At 38.9% G+C, this 20507-nt stretch overlaps 4 protein-coding genes across 6 annotated transcripts; 1 reads left to right on the forward strand and 3 right to left on the reverse strand.

Annotated features, from left to right (window-relative positions):
* Positions 1–237: 237 nt before the first annotated feature.
* On the reverse strand, positions 238–8679 carry LOC120254118 (vesicle-associated membrane protein 727-like). Of its 2 annotated transcripts, XM_039262260.1 has the most exons (5): positions 8580–8679; positions 7833–8037; positions 7539–7734; positions 7340–7460; positions 238–796 (listed from the first exon to the last, which is right to left on the reverse strand). In XM_039262260.1, the coding sequence occupies exons 2-5, from the start codon at positions 8020–8022 to the stop codon at positions 782–784; spliced, it is 522 nt and encodes a 173-aa protein (XP_039118194.1). In that variant the 5' UTR covers positions 8023–8037; positions 8580–8679; the 3' UTR covers positions 238–781. The 2 variants fall into 2 exon arrangements, with proteins under 2 accessions (XP_039118194.1, XP_039118193.1); XM_039262259.1 differs by lacking the exon at positions 238–796 and having other exon boundaries at positions 7177–7460.
* Positions 8680–9343: 664 nt separating this feature from the next.
* LOC120254119 (multiple myeloma tumor-associated protein 2 homolog) lies at positions 9344–12024 on the reverse strand. The gene is made up of 4 exons (XM_039262261.1): positions 11890–12024; positions 11391–11480; positions 9938–10205; positions 9344–9831 (listed from the first exon to the last, which is right to left on the reverse strand). Exons 1-4 carry the CDS (start codon positions 11930–11932, stop codon positions 9564–9566), a joined length of 669 nt encoding a protein of 222 aa, XP_039118195.1. The 5' UTR covers positions 11933–12024; the 3' UTR covers positions 9344–9563.
* A 137-nt stretch (positions 12025–12161) lies between these two features.
* On the forward strand, positions 12162–14097 carry LOC120254123 (40S ribosomal protein S25-4-like). Its single transcript, XM_039262265.1, has 4 exons — positions 12162–12316; positions 12416–12490; positions 12568–12702; positions 13736–14097. Exons 1-4 carry the CDS (start codon positions 12314–12316, stop codon positions 13847–13849), a joined length of 327 nt encoding a protein of 108 aa, XP_039118199.1. The 5' UTR covers positions 12162–12313; the 3' UTR covers positions 13850–14097.
* Positions 14098–17964: 3867 nt separating this feature from the next.
* LOC120254121 (DNA polymerase epsilon subunit 3) lies at positions 17965–19633 on the reverse strand. Of its 2 annotated transcripts, XM_039262264.1 has the most exons (4): positions 19383–19633; positions 19191–19309; positions 18383–18452; positions 17965–18299 (listed from the first exon to the last, which is right to left on the reverse strand). In XM_039262264.1, the coding sequence occupies exons 1-4, from the start codon at positions 19568–19570 to the stop codon at positions 18203–18205; spliced, it is 474 nt and encodes a 157-aa protein (XP_039118198.1). In that variant the 5' UTR covers positions 19571–19633; the 3' UTR covers positions 17965–18202. The 2 variants fall into 2 exon arrangements, with proteins under 2 accessions (XP_039118198.1, XP_039118197.1); XM_039262263.1 differs by lacking the exon at positions 18383–18452 and having other exon boundaries at positions 19383–19631.
* Between the last annotated feature and the right edge of the window lie 874 nt (positions 19634–20507).

Raw genomic sequence — 20507 nt, forward strand, 5'->3', positions numbered from 1 at the left:
CCTGCATCGGATTACCATGAGGGGAAAAATCCCAAGCAGTTCTTACAAAACAGTGACAATCAATATAATAAAGCCAAAAGTTATCAAACCGAAAAATACTACGATTACGATAAGAGTGTAAACAGACAGTAAGGAGAAGAGGGGCATGATCAGAAAAAGTATAGATAAATGCTTGAGAGTGTAAGACGAAAATTTGGAAGACCAAGCAAGATTTACCAGACAGCGATCCAGCCTAGCCCATCTTCTCACCATCCCCGATTGATTATTGCACCAAGTGTATTTCGAACCAATATAATACAGATCTAAGAGATTATTATCCTCGTTGAAATTGAGAAAATAGTAGGCTTTACAAGAATAGTAAGAAAACAAACCTCTTTTATACTCATCATTAGAGACAATAGAATTAAAATCCCCCACGATGAGCCAAGGAAGCTGCAAGTGTGTTAGTTTAGAAAGCTCTTGCCACAAAGAGCACTGAGCTTGGAACCGAACAACATTATAAACAATAGAAATAAGCCAGTTACCAGATAAACCAGGAGAGATGATTAAATGCAAAGCACGGCGAGAGGCAGCAATCGGCATCACTTGCCCTAAAACTTTATTCTAAGCAACCAGAATACCCCTTATGAAACCAATTGCTGAAAGCACAACCCAGTTCCAGCTTCTGAGAAGCTTGGTGCAAAAGTGGTCAACCCTATCATCATTTGCCCTAGTTTCCACAAGGCACACCTTCATCAGCTTATATTTCTGAATAAGTCTCAAAACACGACTAGAGGTATCCCTAGAAGAGATTTCCCTGCAATTCCAACATATAATATTAGTGTCTATCATAGAAAACAAATAAGAGAATGAAAGGAAATGAACAACAGTGAAGAGAAAACTCCCTGTAACAACAAAGAACGTAGTAATCCTGGGAAGAGTTTGAGGACTCAAACACCCTTCCCCGGTTCAACTCTTTCCTTCTTATGGGAAGCCATAGCATCTTGCACTCCCTTATGGATCAAGGCATCACGTCGGACCTCCTCCTAATATTAATCGAGGGTCATCAGGTCACCTCGCTCATCGTCTTCCAGTTCTTCATCATCTGTCATGTCTACATCACTACCATCCATGGGGTCTTCATCATCATCAAAAACATCTTCAGATGGTGATCGATGTAGAGATTCAGATACTTTATCCACAATCATCAAATGGACCGAATCTAGGTCACTATTATGTTTTCCAGGAGACAGAGGGATGGAAGAGCGTAAGATCGGTGGTGGTGAACCCGAACGGGTATGAACAGGGGTATAGACATGTGTCTTTCCTTGATCAAGACACTAGCGAGACATGGATGCAATGGAAATGGCTCCAGTCTGTTGTGTGAGAGACAAGGCAACTTTAGAATCCCAAGAAACAAATTTATTAGGGTCCTGAGAAATAGTTTCATCGTGGTCCCAAGAAATCTCAAGAACGGGATTCTTGGCTGGGAGAATTGGTATTTTCCTTTTGTCCTGTACATTATTGGAGAGCAAAGCCCAAGCATGATACCTTTGGTAAGGGAGGTAAGCCTCCAAACCAAACAAATCTCGACCTTGCAACTCCAAAAAGGACTTAAGAAGTCTTGCACCACCTTCCTCGCCGTACTCAAGAAGGAAGGCGGAGAGATCTCTTACGAAGTACCAAAAAAGATCACATACATCCTTGAAGAGTTCAAGGATGTCATGCTAAGGGAGTTGCCAAAGAAGCTTCCACCCAAGAGAGAGATGGACCACAAGATTGAGCTAGAACATGGCTCAACACTGTAGCCGTCATTCCTTACCAGATGGCACCACCTGAACTTGAAGAGTTGCGGAAGCAATTGAAGGAGTTACTTGATATCGGCTACATTCGACCTTCAAAGGCACCATACGGCGCTCCCGTTCTTTTCTAAAGGAAGCATGATAGGCCTTTGAGGATGTACATTGACTACCCGGCTCTCAACAAGCTAACAGTAAAGAACAAGTATCCAATTCCCCTCATCAGAGACTTGTTCAATCGCCTTGGAGAAGCTAGATGGTTCACCAAACTTGATCTAAGGTCTGGGTATTACCAAGTGAGAATTACAGAGGATGATGTGCCAAAAATAGCATGTGTAACAAGGTATAGTTGTTATGAATTCCTTGTTATATCTTTTGGGCTTACCAATGGCCCCGCTACATTTTGCACTTTGATGAACCATGGTTTTCATCCCTTCTTGGATAAATTTGTTGTAGTATACTTGGATGATATAGTAGTTTATAGTAAGACCTTGGACGAACACATCCAACACCTACAAAAAATTTTATAAGTTTTAAGGGAGAATGAGTTGTTTGTAAAAGGAGAAAAGTCAGTTTGTAAGGCCGAAAGTCTCATTTTTGGGACATGTGGTTGGACATGGGAAGATCAAGATGGACAAGGCCAAGATTCAAGCCATTGAGTCTTGGGAGGCAAAGAGAGCTATGGAATTGCGAAGTTTTCTTGGATTTGTAAACTACTACAGCAAATTCGTTCAAGGTCATTCTTCCATCGCTTCCCCTCTCACCAACCTCCACAAGAAAAACAAGTTGTGCGAGTGGGATATGGCATGATAAGAAGCCTTTACGAGGTTGAAGCAAGCCATGGAAGAACCCATACTAGCATTTCCGAACCATATCAAAGCATTTGAGGTACATACTGATGCTTTTGACTTTGCTATTGGTGGCGTATTGATGCAAGAAGAACACCCCATTGCTTTTGAAAGCTGGAAGCTCAATGATACGAAGAGGAAGTACATGGTCCGAGAGAAAGAGATGATGGTCGTTATACATTGCCTTAGAACTTGGAGGCATTATTTGTTGGATGCCAAGTTCAAGGTGAAGACCGTCAAAAGAAGTTGACACCAAAGTAAGCAAGGTGGCAAAATGTTTCTTGCCGAGTTTGATTTCATGATGGAGCACAAACCTGGCAAGACAAATTGCGTGGCAGATGTGCTAAATAGGAGGGGTGAGCTCGCTTCCCTTTTTTCCCCGACTTTCCTTTTGGCAAGCAGCATCCAGAAAGGCTTGCAACACGATCCCCAAGCCAAGAACATTTTAGAGGCCATAAGTGGAGGCAAGACTCCCCGATTTTGGGTGAGAGATAGGGCTCTTATGACCAAGGGGAACATCTTTATGCGCCTAAGTGGCAAGGGCTACAGAAGGAGATTATGGAGGAGTGCCATGACTCACTTTGGGCGGGACATCCGAGACGCACCCAAGCACTCATTGAGAGGGTATATTATTGGCCTAGCATGCGAGATGACATTGAGCTATATGTGATAACTTGTCATGTGTGCCAACAAGACAAGGTAGAGTATGGTCGCACACCGGGACTTCTCCAACCTTCACCCACTTCGGAGAAACCATGGGAAAGCATTTCCATGGACTTCATTGTATGTTTGCCGAAGTCCAAAGGGTGTGACAGCGTCATGGTGATCGTGGACCAATTTAGCAAATATGGGGTCTTCATTCCCATACCCACCAAGTTCAATGCCAAAGATGCCATAAGATTGTTTCTCAAGCTGTAGTCAAGTATTGGGTCATCCCAAAAAGCATTATAAGTAACCAAGACACAAGATTTACGGGAAGGTTTTGGACTGAACTTTTCAAACTCATGGGGTCGAAACTCAACTTCTCTACGAGTTTCCATCCCCAAACCGATGAGCAATCCGAGAGGGTGAATGCCTTAGTGGAGCTCTATCTTCGTCATTATGTGAGTGCCAACCAACAAGATTGGGGTAAGCCCAGTCGAGGTGACCACGGGGAGGCAACCGGCCACACCACACCTTGGAGAGCGGCTACAAGGGTCCTAGTCAAACCGCCTTCAAGTTTGCCAAAAAGTGGCAAGAGAAGGCCAACATGGCAAGGCCCTACTTGGCCAAGGCCTCAAAGAAGATGAAGAAGTGGGCGAACATGAAGATAAGACATGTCGAGTTTGAAGAAGGTGATTTGGTGATGGTGAAGCTTCTTCAACACCAAACCCGAAGATTTTCCAAGGTGCATAAGGGCCTAGTACGGAGTATGAAGGGTTATTCCGAGTAAAGAGGAGAGTAGGCAAGGTGGCCTACCAATTAAAGCTGCCGACGCACTTGGAGATGCATTTTGTGTTCCATGTGAGTCTCCTAAAACCTTACCATGCTGATAAGGTGGAGCCAAGTCGAGGGGAGTCAAGGAGAGCGCCTACGGCAATAACAACATTTGAGGAACGGGATGTAGAGGAGATATTGTCTCATCACACCATTCGAAGACGAGGTGCGCATCCGAGCTACAAGGATTACTTGTGTCAAATGAAGGGGCTTGCCTATAAGTGAGGCAAGTTGGGAACCGGCTCTCAAGTTATAGAACCACCAGGATATTCTCAAGGCCTATGAAGACGATGCAACGTGAACTTCGCTGGATTGAGTGGAGGAGGATGTCACACCCCACATTTTTCTTCACCAACATTAGAGGAGTTAGAATGACATTTGTATATTTTGTCATGACATAATGGTAGGTAGAGAGCATTAGTGGGGATTGGTGGGATATATTATATTATTATTGGGTGGTAGGTGGTAGGTGGTACCAACCCCATTCATGTGAGCCCTTGGATCAAATTGATTCTAGCCATTAACTTGGTAGGTAAGGGCCTATATAAACCCTCCATGACAACTTGTAAAAACAAACAAGCAAGCTAGTTATAAGCTTTGATATAGAAGAAGAGTTTATCCTCATGTAGCTTGTTTATTTTGCTTGTGTTTTTGTATATTTTCATTATTGCTTTTACTTGTTTTTACTTTTTTGCCAAGTTTACATTTTCATACTAGCAAGTTGTAATTCTCAAGTGACCAAAGAAGAAAAAGTCGCCTTACTTCAGTTTGAACATTGAACAAACACTAGAACCTTGAATTTATACCGACCAAGGGCCGCATAGAACCCATGACACACATCAATGAGAACTGCATCAATTTATTCTATTTAGTCAAGACACATATAAATGATGCTTAACTTAGAAAGCTACAAAATAGTACACAAATGGCAAGAAGAGTCAAATTGTTAGATGATAATTTAGAATTAAAAATTCGAATTGTGAGACTTGTGCTTAAAACCAAATTAATCATTTTCATTGATGCAAATGATGATTTATAAGTCTTTTATTAAAAGGGAGCAGGTCATTGGTCCCAATTTAGAGAAACGATTTAGAATGCTACTCATTCATGCAAAATCCAAACAGTGAATGGCTACCCCTCCAGCAAAAGCTTGGCATAGAATCTGGGAGAAAAGATTTCACAACATCATCTTTATAGCTAATCATCTCTACAAAAGACAGAGACTTTCAATACCTATGTTGATATTTGTTCATCCTCGGGCTCATCATCAAACGACTCGAACTCAATTATAAAAAAACAAACAAACAAACATAAGATGCAGAGTGATTCGATGAAATTTTTAGTTTCTATGCGGATCGGGTTGTGGTTGTCAACACACGCTCTGCGAGATCCTCCACCACCACCCCCTACTTTATTTCAATCCAAAAATCCTCTCAAGATAAAGCCTTAATTGTACTCCTCTTCTTCATCGTAGTTCTAGTATCCACTTAGTTCATTATGGCTACCTGTGGAGGCTCGAGGCGCTTCTTTGAGAAGCCAATGCCGGAGGAATTCTTCGCTTTTTAGAGTCACCGCCTACATGGAATCATATCACAAACATAAAGCCGTTCGAAAACCAGTATTGGATCAATGATCGAACTCATGCTCGCCTAGTTATGGTGAGAACAATGGCAAGAAACCGACATTGGATCCTCCACCGGTTTGCCCAAGCATAAGCATCAGCTTTAGTCATCGACTCTTTGCACTCTGCACTCTGAAGGACTTGGGTCCGAGAGCTTTGATGGAGTACAGGACTCTATGAAGGGCTCTAATGATGATGACTGGAGTGGAAGTTGGATGATGGACAGGCAATCAAGGTGTTACTTAGAGGTGAAAGCAAGGAGCAATGGGAGCGGTTTTACGCCCCTCAATATCAACATTAGGTAAGAGTGGCAAGCCATGGATGTACTTCAAATCTTACAGGAATGATGGGAGGTTTGTCTTTGAGAGATGAGGATCCCTACACAAGAGTTGTTCCATGCTTCTCGTGAAGACGGGAGACTCAAACTCCAACTAGTTCATCAAGAAGATGAGGTCTATATGGAAGAAGAAAAACGATGAAGGAGATGAAGAATCGGAGCACTCGATCATGTGGATGATGGCTAAATGATGGATAAAAGGATTCAGTTCTTGTACATGTTGATTGTTGTAAAATGTCTCTCTTCACCAAGATCTACTCGAAGGATGGAAAAGATATAGATTGAAGATAACAAGACAACACAGAGGTGAGTCATAAGATATAGATGTCAAAACTTTTTGTTGTATTTCTTGTTTTACGCACCATTCCCTTAGTATATTTTTGAAGCACTTCAAGGTCCTATGAGAATCATTCTCCCAAAAGTAAATTACGCAATTGAACTAAAACAAGTCACAAAGATTTTGTTTCGTGGGGATTAAGAAACACAAAACAGAACTAAAAGGAGATCGCCAAATATACCAACCAACAATGAAAATTGATTATTATGAAGTAGAGTGAATATAATATCTAGACCAAATGGGACACAATCAAAATTCAACTGCCATAGAATAAGCATATGATAGATATATCTTAAATATACCAAGATTTAGATCATTTGGACACTGCATGTCAAAGAGCATATTTAGAATTTGTGATTAACAAAGGCTTCTAAACATCATCATTTGAACAAAAATTCTCAAAGATACAAAGGACATTCCAACTTTCATCATTGTTTAAATAGAGATTACATAAATTGAATAAGGCATGTAAGTCTCGTGATTGCTTAGCAATAATCCTCTTAAAGAATCAGACAAATGCAAATATTGAAAAAATTGCACATCGGTACTCCCTCCGTTCCTTTTTATCCGTCATAGTTAACCGAATCTCACGTACCAAGAAATTTAGTTATTTTACAAAATTTTATAAAAAATTAGTTATCTTTCCAAAATTAACCCTAATTTATATCTTCACATTTCTCTCTCTTATTTAATTTCAACAAGAGAGTTGAATATTAATGTTAGGGGTAATTTTGAAAAAAAATAATAATAAATACTTCTTGATGTTAGAAAATGACAGATAAAAAGGAACATGGACTTATGACACATAAAAGGGAACGGAGGGAGTACAACCTAACATAGTAAATACAATAAAGAAGAGGAATTTAAGATAAAGTTATAAGTTTTTAACATTATCAAACTATCAACTGACTTTTGCCACAAGGGGTTGTTCAAGATGTGAACCTTTTCAATATTTTCCATCATTATTCCTTTGACCTCTGTAGCCTGTGCTTTCAACTTAGACATCTTGCTGATCTCCTCAGGATGATTCATGCAATACAGCATCTGTTCCTTCAGTGTTGGACTGCATCCACAGGAACCAGATTTAGAAACCCCAAAGCACCACTACCTATGGAACAACAAAATTATAGTACTAGCATACCCAAATTCTCTATCCAGTTGGTATGCAATGCTAAATTTATCCTCAAGCAAACCATCATCTTCCTCATCAGCAAGTGGGTGGGAACTGCTATCATTAATGATCCCCTCATACCGATGCATGAACTCATCCTTCACTCTCTGAAGGAACACAAAAGGGATACTCCTCCCAACTGATTCATCGGCCACAACAAGAAAGACTATAGAAACAAGGAAACAATTGGTCAGCAAGCTGCTACATCCATATAAGCAAAATCACAGATTAAGAACAGATGGAAGCTGAAAGAGAACTTCATACCAAATCCTCTGTCGACAAGAAAGTTGAAAGTGTGACCATCACATGAGTAAGTAAATCTGTTGCTATTTGGGGGTAACTTCTGCAAGCATTGCACAGCAATGGTGCTTAAATTTCCAGTGAAAGAAGTGTGCTCAGCCAGCACAACATTCCCCTTTGCAACAAAACTATATATCAACGTTTGCTTGCTCATTGCGCTATTATTAACCTATAGAGACAAAGCAATTCCACTGTAATATATATTCAATAGCTACTCAAATCAAGAACCAGTTCAACAAAAAATGCTTTAATCAGTATACATGAAACTCCAATTTTCAGTTTTATAACAATTAAAAGGTAAATTAAAGGGAAAAGTTAAAAATAAGAGCATGATCAAACTTCCAACCCCCAAATCGCCACAAAGCTTCTTATCGACAGCTGAAAAGCTCTCATTAATGCATATCTAAACTAGATTTCCATTAAACATTTAAATCCTATGTTAAACTAAAAAAATATAAAAAAATTGTGTCCCAAAGACCTAAATTTTTCCAAAGAACTTCAAATTTTCATCGATGTGACGATACATGATCCAGAAATTTAACAATTGGAAAGGAGAATACCAGAAGGGATCCAACAGCGGGTTCATACAAAATCCCAAGAATCACAAGAGAACGACGAAAAGCATAGAAATATATATCAAATCGAGATGAATTCTTCAAGACAAATGATTGATCCCATTGATAAAAAAGATAAAAAGAACAAAGATCGAACCTCGGAGAACCCCAAAACCGATTGCTTCGTTGCTAAGATCTCCCTCTTGTTCTCGTTGGGAACTTGGGAGGACGGGGTAGAGAGCTCTCGCTTTTTTGCGGGTTTTATACGCCTGGAATGATGATCGTATTTACTTCTCTGCCATTATCTGGCTTTTATACATTTAAATTTAAATTTATTTATTTGTTAAATTGAAGGAAAAAAGCATTTTCCCAGACTGAAGAAATTATAATTAAATATTATATATATATATATATAATAATATACTACATTTATCCAGAAAAAAAAAATATTATTATAAATGCATAAATACTTGTGCAAGACATTCAGGAATGGCTGGTAAAACGTGAGGTCGGATGAAGCTGGATGGAAAGAATTGGAGCCACGTTTAATGCTAACCTAGACACATGTTAAAATCACTCGCATAGCAGGCTGTTGGACTATGAACTTTATATATATAATAATGAGGTGGATTAAAAAACTTTATTTCAAAATAATATATAACTTCATTTTAATCTTAATTTATCCTTAATCCTATATTCTAAACACATCCACATTTGTGTTCATCAGCAATCATGCATTTTCTCCTTATGTGTTGAGAAAAACAACTCTGGGAATAGGGAGAATAATCTATATATGACAGTCATTCACCAAGTTCAAAACCAAGAAATAATTAAATCAATGGCAACATGATGTAATACAAACACCTGTGAAAGCAGCATCTGTAAAACAAGATGGAATGAACTTCTCTAAGTAAAAAATAATGCAAGAAACAAACAAACCGCTGGGAATCATCATAAACAAGTGCAGTGCACCGCACCATCAATACAACAAAGATCACAACTCAAAACAATTTAATGTTTCTTGATCCGGTTGAGGCAGACATATGCCAACATACATTTAGTCACGAGAATTCAGTTGAGATAGAATCCAAGTAGTAATGAGTTTAGAGAGAATTAACCACAAGGTTTGGAAAGCATTAGATCAGTCAGAGTCATGGCGTCTCCTCTCCTTGTCCTTGCGATGCCTCCACTTCTCATCTAAATCCCGAGAGTGTTTCTTCTCACGCTTTCTCTCTTTTTCTTCCCTCCTTTCTTCACGTCTCCGCTTCTTCCTTCTTTCATCCTCATCATGATATTCTTCAGTAATTTTTGGCTCACAAGGCATTGGCAAGGCCTCTTCTTCAGTTTCATGCTGCACCTCCTTTAGCTCCGCTTGAAAAGAACTCGATTCTGCTTGCTCACGAGGAACTCTGCAGCCATTGGCAACTAAGTAAATAAAAGTTGTATGCACATAGCCCCGATCCAAAAGAACCATCTGTAAAACTTTTAAGTAGGCTTTTAGGAAAACCAACTCACTTGTACAAACCAAGCCCTTGCACTTGTGCTGCTTCAGCATGCCCTGCCCCCAAATCCTCAGCAGTTGATTCCCTTTTCACCAGTTCAGCATACTCGTGCTTATCCAGTTGATTCCCATGAGGCCGGGTAGCACGCTTGGGGGCTAAACCAAGAACTTCACGCATAGCCTGTTCTTCCTCTTCCTTGATCCTTCTGATCTCTTCTTTTGCTGCCTCAGCATTTGCAGCACTGGATTTCTTATCCCTGTTATACCAGTGTAGATCCTTCCCTAGACAAAGAAATTGAAGCAAAGATTGGTTAACTTTCAGGTTATAGGCCAAAGATTAAAGATCTTGTTTTCATAATAGCCATGATGACAAGGCTAACGGGTCAGAAAAAAGCCTTCATAGAAATAGACTGGGGGGTATGATTTGATAATCACTTTTACTAGAAATGGCATGACAAAATAAGTTCTTTGCACAAAGCAGTTCAGGACATGAATGCATGCTAGAACTTGGTAATTCAGTATTTGATTCCAGGACTGGTTTACCACCTATGGTGAAAAGTGGAAGCACTGTGATGGGTTTGCGAAGAGCAAGGAGGAGAGAGACATCTGGGTTATCAGTTTGACTGATTAAAGTTGACTATTCCCCTTTTCCTACACCATACATGTCAGTAAATGGGTTCTAACATGGTTAACTTTCATAAAAATATTCCAGATAGCTAAATTAACTGGAATAGAGGCTTCCATGGAAGATTTGCAACTTGTGGAGCTTAGCGCATTAGTTAGCACCTTATACTCATGCACAGCACCATGGATAATTCAATGGTAATTAAAGGAGGGTATAATAATAGTTGATGTGTTGAAAAGACAGAAGGCTAAAGCAGATTGTAATATTGCACACAAGTTAAAAGTCACAGCTCAGGATCAAAGGAAGTGCACCAAGAGTGATGGCATCTAGCCAGGAAAAGGACAATAAATCAAAGAGAAATTAATAACTAGAACTATAAAATGATCAATGAAAGCGCCACATTTATGACTTTCTATTCCAATAACTGAAACAAAAGCAAAGGACTGCCTGGAATTACAGGCATAATGTCATCAAATCCTTCAACTTAAACTACAAGCCAGAACCTTTTACTAGCCAAACAAACAAGTGTAAAAGGGAAAATGCCAAAAACAAGACAAGCGATAGAAGCCTGAAGTTGAGTGATCTCTGAATGATTTATTCATGACATGCCCAAACAAACCATTTGAGTTATTACATGAAAGCTTCTTCAATATGACAAGAAAGAATATTTATAGACTAATAAGAAATTCGGTCATTGGTGATAGAATCAGAATTAAGACAAGCGGCAGTTAATACTATACAGTACACTTAAATCTCCAAATGAACAATAACTTTTTCTCAGCAAGCATGCATTCAAAAAATTATTAAAGTATACACAGAAACTCAAGTAACGGTGATAATACCTTTCTGCCATCTGCCAACAGGTGCCTTGATACTATGACCAAGATAATTCTCCCGATGCTTATCAACCTTTACATCCTCCCAAGTGAATTCTGCACAGAAGGGTATATCATAAAGCCCAGTCATCAAATCTATTCACTGGTTAAGACTCAGGACTAATACCAAGATATAATTTAGAACAACATGATACTAAAAATCGAAGGAGCAAATCTATGGTCACAGGAAATTAACCATACGAAAAGAAAAAAAAATCGAATTTTGCATTGAAATAACACAAGTTCATGGAAACGAGAAAAAAACCAGCACTTCAAACTCCACAGACGAATGATATGCCACAGTTTCTACAAGGGATTCAAATGTATAGCAATAAAAAAACAACCAACATCCATCATACTACAAAAAAAAAAGAAAAAAACATACAGAAATCATCACTCAAATTCGCTAAACAAAGGAAATCATAAGGACTGAGATTGAAATAGAAGCCCTAGAGATTCATCTTACGATCTCGGCCACCACGAACACCACCTCTGGATGGATGGTACATCGCGCTCTCAAATCCTGATCCTCTCGGAGGATTCCTCTGGATTTCGCTCGTGTTCCGAAGAAGAGAAGGAATTAGGGCTTCTCGTTGCTCTAGTTTTGCTATTTTATTGGAAAATAAAATTTTCAAAATTATAATATTCATAAATACCGAAATTACCCTTGTTGTAGACTAATCCGTCGGTTGATCTTAAGATGAATGACTCCTGATCGAACGGTCCAGCTCTCTCATCTAATGTAAAGAAGAAGAACGAACCCTAAATCTGACTATAAAATCAAAAGCCAATACCTCAGCGACTTTTCGTTTGCGCCGCTGCTTCTATCCCTCTACGTCTCGCATCGCCGGGGATCGGTGAAACCCTAGAATTGCCTTTCTCTGCTCAAGATGGTACCATGCTTTCTACTTTAATGGCGTTTTTGTCTCTCGGCTCTTCGCTTTTTCGGCATGTTTTTATGAATTTTATTGATTTTTCTCATATTTAATCAGGCGCCGAAGAAGGACAAGGCACCACCGCCGTCGTCGAAGCCTGCCAAGTCCGGCGGAGGCAAGCAGAAGAAGAAGGTAATGTAGTAATGATTTTGGTAAAGGTTTCGTTTTTGTAGACTTTGTTGTGATGTTGTTTAGTGTTTGGATTGCAGAAGTGGAGCAAGGGAAAGCAAAAGGAGAAGGTGAATAATGCTGTGCTATTCGATCAGGCGAGCTATGATAAGATGCTTTCCGAGGTTCCTAAGTTCAAGCAGATCACTCCGTCGGTTCTTTCTGAGAGGCTGAGGGTATGGATCTTAACTTGCTTTCGTTTGCTTTATTTTTTATTCGTTTTTATTAGCTTTTCGTTTTGCTATACTGGAACCTGTAATTTTGTTTATTTGTTATAATTTTTTCATACATTTTGGGATTTTCAGAGTTGATTTACTTGGGTATTAGACTTAAGATAATGCGAATTTATAGTATTGCTATGGTTGTAGCTAAGGATACGTGGCTTGTGTATTTTGACTCTTGGCTTATGCCAAGTTGATCATGCTGTTGTGTATCTGGATCCTTGCGCTTAGTTAAGCTCTCGAAACAATGGTGATATGCTTTGCATCATTCTGCCAGGCTTTTATTTGGATATGTTTTAAGGTGTGATTTTCTTTACTGGTATGCTGAGGTTATCTAAGCCGTAAAGGTATGATTTGTGCGTACTACTGGCTATTAGAAGTTTTCTTGTTCTGTGAAGGAAAAAAATACAGGCAATAGGCAATTCTCAATGAGCATCTTATTGCTTTTGTGATGAAATGTTTATCAAGCCTATTGATGACTAATCAAAAGAATTGAGCTACGTGAATATGTGCATTTTGTTTTTAGGTAGTGTTCAAATCTTGTTCTTAGCAGTAATTTCCATTGAGGATTATACTTGTATGGTCAGTCCTTTGGCATGTACAGCACTCCATTAGTGGGGTGACTATGAACAGTTTTTGCCTTTACATAGTGTCTTGAAGCTGTTTTAAATAAGTGGCTAGCTGGGGAGGGATGTTGTGTCGTTCATTGTTAACATTCTTGGCAATCTTTTGTCTAACCTAAAGTACAAGGTTTAACATATCTTTCACCAGTGGAAATATAGCTGGGTGATCAAGTTTCTTTTCATCTATATTAATAAAGTGTACTCTTATGCCCATTGATGTATTCAGTGGATATTTTGTGGTTCTATTGTTTTTGGTGTATGACAAGTTTGTTTCATTCAGGTTGTGTTAATAGTACTTTTTTGTCCGGAGAATTTCCCTGTCATCCAATTTTTCTCTTAACTGGTGCCTGTGCCAATTTTTTCAGATTAATGGATCTCTTGCTAGAAGGGCGATCAAGGATTTAATGGCTAGAGGTGCAATCAGGATGGTGTCTGCACATGCCAGTCAGCAAATTTACACAAGGGCCACAAATACCTAGATGTGGAAATTTGTTTTTTTAGGATCACTGTTTTACCAATTTTCCCTTCTTATTATCAATTATCCCCAGGTTGACTAGCCTTTTTATTTTATTATTTTCCATTCTGTGGCAGTGTAGGCTTTGCCTGGATACTCTTAGCTTCGTTAGCCATTTGCTTTGAATGCCGTTTGGTTTGATTTACTTGCGTTAAGTTTTGAATGAACTCATTATAGTACTTTCCATTAAGGCAATGATGCCTGTTTTTCATTGATGCTTCAGCTAGATCAGTTGTGCATGTACCATGGTATGCCTTGATTTTCAGCCAATGATAATTTTGATGTGAATGAACCCAGTTGCATTTTTTAGCCTCATGTTAAAATAACTAAAAGCATTGCCGCCTGAGAGCCTGGATGGGTGTGGCAGTGTAGACTTTGCTTGGATACTCTTTAGTTTTGTTAGCAATTTGCTTTGATTGACATTTGGTTGATTTACTTGCTTAAGTTTTGTATGAACTCATTCGGAGTACATTCCATTGAGTAAGAATTATGCCTGTGTTTCATTGATGCGTCAGCAAGGTCAGTTGTGCATCTGCCATTACCTTGATTTTCAGCCAATGATAATTTTGATGTGAATGAACTCAGCTGCATTTTCAGCTTCATGTTAAAATAACTTGACGCTTTGCCCCCTGAGCACCTGGATGGGGCAAGTGTAATGGGCAGGGTAAATGTGTTACTATTACTTATTTTTATTTTGGATTTCAGATTTTGATTTGAATTAAAATAGTTATTTAATTTTTATTCTGATTCATAAAGTGGTTAGTGGAAAGATTCTGACCAAATTATGATGAAAAGATTCTGATTAAATTATAATGAATGCCACATCATCAGTCACTTAATGAGAGAAGATCAAGGGGAAGATTGACAAATGATGTGGATATGATAGCTCATTATAATTTGATCCAGTAATCATTTTGTCTACCATAATTTGATCTTGGTAACTATTTTGTAAAACAGAATAAAAATTAGATAATTATTTTGATTCAAATTGTAATTTGAATCACAAAATGAAAATGATACTCTCTCAAAAACATTTAGGGGGCGTTCACTTGATGTAAGTGGAGGGAAATTTGATGTAAGTGGAGGGAAATGGGGAAGTGTGAGTAAGTGGAGGGAAGTGTCATGAGTGCGACTTTCGTTTTCCCACTTCTGATGTTCATTTTGAAAGAAGTGTTACTTCCATGAAATGCTCATTTTTTCACTTTTTATGTTCATTTACACTTCATGATGGACTTCCAAAAGGTGTGTTTTTTTGTATGAAAGTGGAGGAAGCGAAAAAACAATTAAAAAAAAATTAAATCTTAATATTTTTACATAAAATCCAAATATTTAATAATTTTATAAATTCAGAATTATTATTCAGAAATCATTTGATTATTTATTTCTAATTTTTCCATAAATTTAAGTTCTAATCCCTAAACTTGAACAAGGTTTTTTACATTAATTTGAATTAATTAGTAGTTGTTCTTATAATGATAATATCTTTTTGTTAATCACTTTTATCTCTCCCTTGCCCTCACTCTCTCTCTCTCTCCCTCTTTCTTTCTCCCGTGCCCTTTCTCTCTCTCTCTCCCTCCCGTGCCGTAGCTGCCGCTCTCCCATGCCGTAGCTGCCGCCTCCGGAGAGCTCTCCCATCTCAGATGCCGCTCTCCCGGTCCCAAGCTTTTCTATGCCCTAGCCGCTAGAGATTCTCCGACCGCGAAAAATACTAGAGCATCACTCCGACCGCGAAGAAAGAATCTAAGGGAAATACCAGAGAATATTATCAATATTATTCAATAAATAACCAAGAAAAAAATTATCTCAACGCAGAAGTACTTCCTATTCTCAATAGCATCAGTGAGTAAACATGGTAATAAGCCTGCACTATAGGAGGAATTTCATAAAAACAAACAACTACCCAAACATGAATAGAGCATCACTCCAAGGGAGGAAAGGAAACAAAACTGGAAAAAATTATATCACAATGGCAGTTCAGTAGTCTTCCTGACAATGAAATTTAACTGACTAATCTTTGGTGGACAACCTACAAATTTCCCTATGAACAATCAAAATCAAAGGCTAGGACTAAGGACCGCAAATTCATTCATCTTCGACTCCTCACCGGGCATCACCATCTTCGACTCCTCATCCTTATCATTCATGATGGAAGTAACCTTCCCGGTGGCATCAGTAGTCGGAGAGGGCCATCTGCGGTCGGAGAAACTCCGGTGGCTAAGGCACAGGAAAGCTTGGTGAGTGGGACAGTGGCATTCGAGATCGGAGAAACTCTGGCGGCTAGGGCACGGGAGAGCTCTTCGGCGGCGGTAACTACGGCATGGGAGAGCGGCGGTTAGGGCACGGGAGAGATCTCCGGCGGCGGCAAATACGGCATGGGAGAGCGGCGATAAGGGCACGGGAGAGAGAGAGTGAGTGAGGGCACGGGAGAGAGGTATGGGAGAGTGGCATCCGAGATTGAAGTAACTTTGGCGGCTAGGGCACGGGAGAGCTCTCCGGCGGCGGCAGCTACGGCATGGGAGAAAGGCGGCTAGGGCATGGGAGGGAGAGAGAGAGAGAGAGTGAGGCCACGGGAGAGAGAGATGTGGGAGAGTGACATCCAAGATCAAAGAAACTCTGACAACTAGGGCACGGGAGAGCTCTCCGGCGGCGGCTAGGGCACGGGAGAAAGAAAGAGAGAGAGAGAGAGAGAGAGTGAGAGTGAGAGTGAGAGTGAGGGCACGGGAGAGATAAAATTGATTAACAAAAAGATATTATCATTATAGTTAAAACTAATTAAAACTGGTTCGTGTGGCTGGTTCGTGTAACCAGTTAGTTGTATATAGCATTACTCTTTTGTTTATTATTAAATCATGTTTTGCAAGAATTTCAATTTGATCATGGTCCGTATGCTAATTTCCTTTGGTGACATTATGGATTAATTTTAGTACATGGCTATTTGTGCATATTAGTTTTCATCTATTTCACAACCTTAATTACAAATATTATTTTAAATAATTTGGTTAACTAAATAGCTAAAATTAAAAATACGAACAATTTTTTTGTTATAAGATAATTCAATTTAGTTGTAACAATTTTTGTTATAAGATAATTCAATTTAGTTGTAACAGATTTAATTGAATATAATTAATATCAAAATTATATATGGGTAAACCCAACATTAGATCCAAAAGAGAAGAACTTAACAAAGCCCAATATTTTACTTTAAACATTTATAACACAAAGATAAGATAAGAATTTGTGCAAATCTTGGCAAGTTATTATATGGTTGGTTAAATAGAAATTAGATACCATAAACATGAAACTAAAGAAATAAAATAAAGTTGACGGCCATGAATCGCCAATAAATTAGGTATTTAAATAAATAAAATTAATGAAATATAATACTTCTATGATTCATCTTTTTTTTCTAAGGTTTTTCATTGCATCAATGAACTAAAAAGCACCTCTTCAGAAGAAATAAAAAATCATGAAAATCACAAATCCACTATAAATAACAAAAATCAAATTGATAGGAGGCGTCTTTCTTCCCAGAATGATTCATGAACAAAAGCTATAAATAATATCCAAAATGATTAATGAACAGATGTAGCTTTTGAGAAACAGAAATCAAATTGATAAAAACCTAGATGATAGGAGGCGTCTTTCTTCCCAACAAAGTACGCTTGATCAGGCAGCGACCGAGACAAGGTGGTTCCCAACAATAGAAGAGAAGCAAGTCGGAGGAAATGACCGGAGGAGACGCCCGGAGGAGGAGTCTACGGGAGAGGACAACTCGACGGGAGGAGGCTATGGGATCGAGATGATTCTGGGTGGAGGCTGCGACTGGAGGAGGAGGATACGGCGGAAGAAGAAGACGGGATCGTGGCTACGGGAGAAGAAGGCTGCGAATTTTTTTAGGGTTCCATGACTTTCAAAAGTGTATGGAAGTGGGGTGAAGTGACCTTTTATATGTGGCTCACTTCCCCCACTTCAGCTTCAAAAATCCTGAAGTGGAGGAAGTGTCACTTCCCCCACTTCAGTGCAAAAGAACATTAGAAGTGGGGGAAATCATTCTACTTCCCCTCACTTCCTCCCACTTACGTCAAAGTGAACGCCCCCTTACTCATTATGGGTGCTACTCGGTTTAACAACAATGGTTTGGTTTAACAACAATGGTTCGGTGTACATATGATGTCTGGTAGGAAAAAAGGCGGAAAATTGAACAGGGCATTTAAGCTACTCATTGCTGCTATCTGGAGCTTCATCACCCGCTTCTTCCATCTCTTCCTCAATGTGTTCCATATCTTCCTCAGTAGCTTGTGCACCATTCCCATTATCCTCATTCTCTAATGTTGATTCTTCTTCCATTTTCCGTTTCTTTTGTGCTCCCTTGCCCTTTGCGTCTGCCTTTCTCATTGCATTCTTCCTCCGGAAGCCTGGATAAAATGAAGAATGGTTCATATCTCAGTATTACAACACAGATTCACCATTTAATCTTGGAAGGCATGAGCAGTGGTACCGTGGGGTTGCATTTGCATAATTGGCAGATTCATACACCTTATTAACCAGATATTCAGCAAGGTCTCTCCCTATATCAGGTAAAAATATTGTATAATGAAGAACAGTTCATGACATCAGGACTACATAATAGATTCACCAACGAAACTTAAAAGGCATGAATGGTTGGCGTTAGGTGGTGTTCCTTGTGCAAATGGCAGAATCAAACATCTCTTAGCTAGATACTTTGCAATGTCTCCTCAATTCACATAAAATTTTTTTCACGGAATGCACTCAAAATAATTTGTAAGAGTGCAATGAATTGGGAAATATCATGTTAGTGTTCTTTGCCATTGCACAATGAAGCATGTGGTACTCGATCACACATGGAACTTTGTAGCTATACAAGCTACATCCATCAATCATCTATAAACATTAGTTTACCATCCACCTTTAGCGTTCTGGTAAACACAAAGAAAGTATTTGCAGCCTCTAAATACCCTTCAGATGAAGATTGTGAAAGAAGCGTACACAATCATATTTCTATCAAGAAACCATCTAAATATTAAAAGGTTGCTAAGCAAAAAATAGATCCTTCTTTTACAAGCATGAACTTGAACAGTGCATCAATGAACTTGCATTTAAACCAAGAATCTATGAATGCTAGTGATCAAATTCAGCTGTCTTGCTAGAAGGACATCAATGATCAACTAACAAGCAATTCTCACGGAGATTCAAGCAATGTGTGAATTCAATTCATTGTTTCTCAGGACAAATGGAAAATGCAAGCATTAATGGAAAATTAACCAAAAGCCAGAACAATAACAAACCTTGCAGAGAATGCCTAAGAGGCTCAATGAAGTCGGGGAAATCAATCTCCTCCAGAGCCTTCAAAACATCCTCCGCATTCATCGTCTGCCTCTTCGATTCCTTGCAAACATCACTCGCCCTACAAATTCCCAACCAGATCAAACCCTAATTTCATTTCTACAAATCCTAACCCTAGAGGATTCGGAACACACGTTGCCGAGAGGTAGTGGATGAAGATGCGCGCACTCTCGGCGAAGGCGAGCAGCGCCTCCTTCTGCACGTTCACGTCCTCGTCCCCACCGCGTCGGAGCTGGACAAGCTTCTCCTTTATCAATCGCCGCACCACAACCCTTGGGAGCTCCTCCACCGCTGCCGACGGCGCCGTAACCTCTTTCGACATTTTTCCTCTTTAGGGTTTCCAGAGAGAGCTTGGGGTTCGAATAATGTGATTTTTGGGGCTCTGGGTTCCCGCCCCTTCTTCTTTATATTATATTCTAGCTTTCATCCTAGCCGTCGATCTCATAAATTAACACAAAGGATCCAACGGCTACCTTGAAGCCGGTGGTTCATTTGACGATTCCTGGGCTTTTTTTTTTAAATATTACAAAAAAATTACTAAATTACGCATGTTTGGGATTATTCTACCAAAAATCATGAGTTGGTGAAAAGCAGTGAAACCTTTTCCCGTTTTTCAGTTTTTTTATTTTTTTAATTTAAAATATAGAAAAGCGGGAGAGGTTCTCCGCTTTTTTTATTTTTTAATTAAAAAATTATGAAAACGGGAGAAACTCTCCCGTTTTCAAATTGTTTTTAAATTTTTTTAATAAAAAAAAATAAAAACGGGAGAGTAACTCCCGTTTTTGTTTTTTTAAAGCCTTGGATTCTGTCCTGGTAATGTTGTTAGCTTTTAAATTTTTGTTTTTAAAGCCTTGGATTCATCCGGTAATGTTGTTAGCTTTTTAAATTTTAAGCCTTGGATTCCTTGTCCCGGTAATGTTGGTTAGCTTTTTAAATTTTTTTGTTTAAAGCCTTGGATTCCTTGTCCTGGTAATGTTGGTTAGCTTTTAAATTTGTTAAAGATTCTCATTAAATGTTGGTTAGCTTTTAAATTTGTTAAAGATTCTCATTACTTAACTTTTGACAAATGAACACAACTATATTAACCTTTACTAACGGATATAAATATATCCGTTGAATTATTTTAATATTATTTTTTTTATATAATACCCACTTCCCACTTCCCACTTCACACTTCCCACTTCCCACTTCCCACTTCATATTGTCTCCCCCTCTATTCTCATTTTCTCTTCAAGTTCTAATTGTGCGGGTGTTTTTTA

This window comes from Dioscorea cayenensis, unplaced genomic scaffold, assembly GCF_009730915.1.
Source record: "Dioscorea cayenensis subsp. rotundata cultivar TDr96_F1 unplaced genomic scaffold, TDr96_F1_v2_PseudoChromosome.rev07_lg8_w22 25.fasta BLBR01000349.1, whole genome shotgun sequence".
Lineage (NCBI taxonomy): Eukaryota > Viridiplantae > Streptophyta > Magnoliopsida > Dioscoreales > Dioscoreaceae > Dioscorea > Dioscorea cayenensis.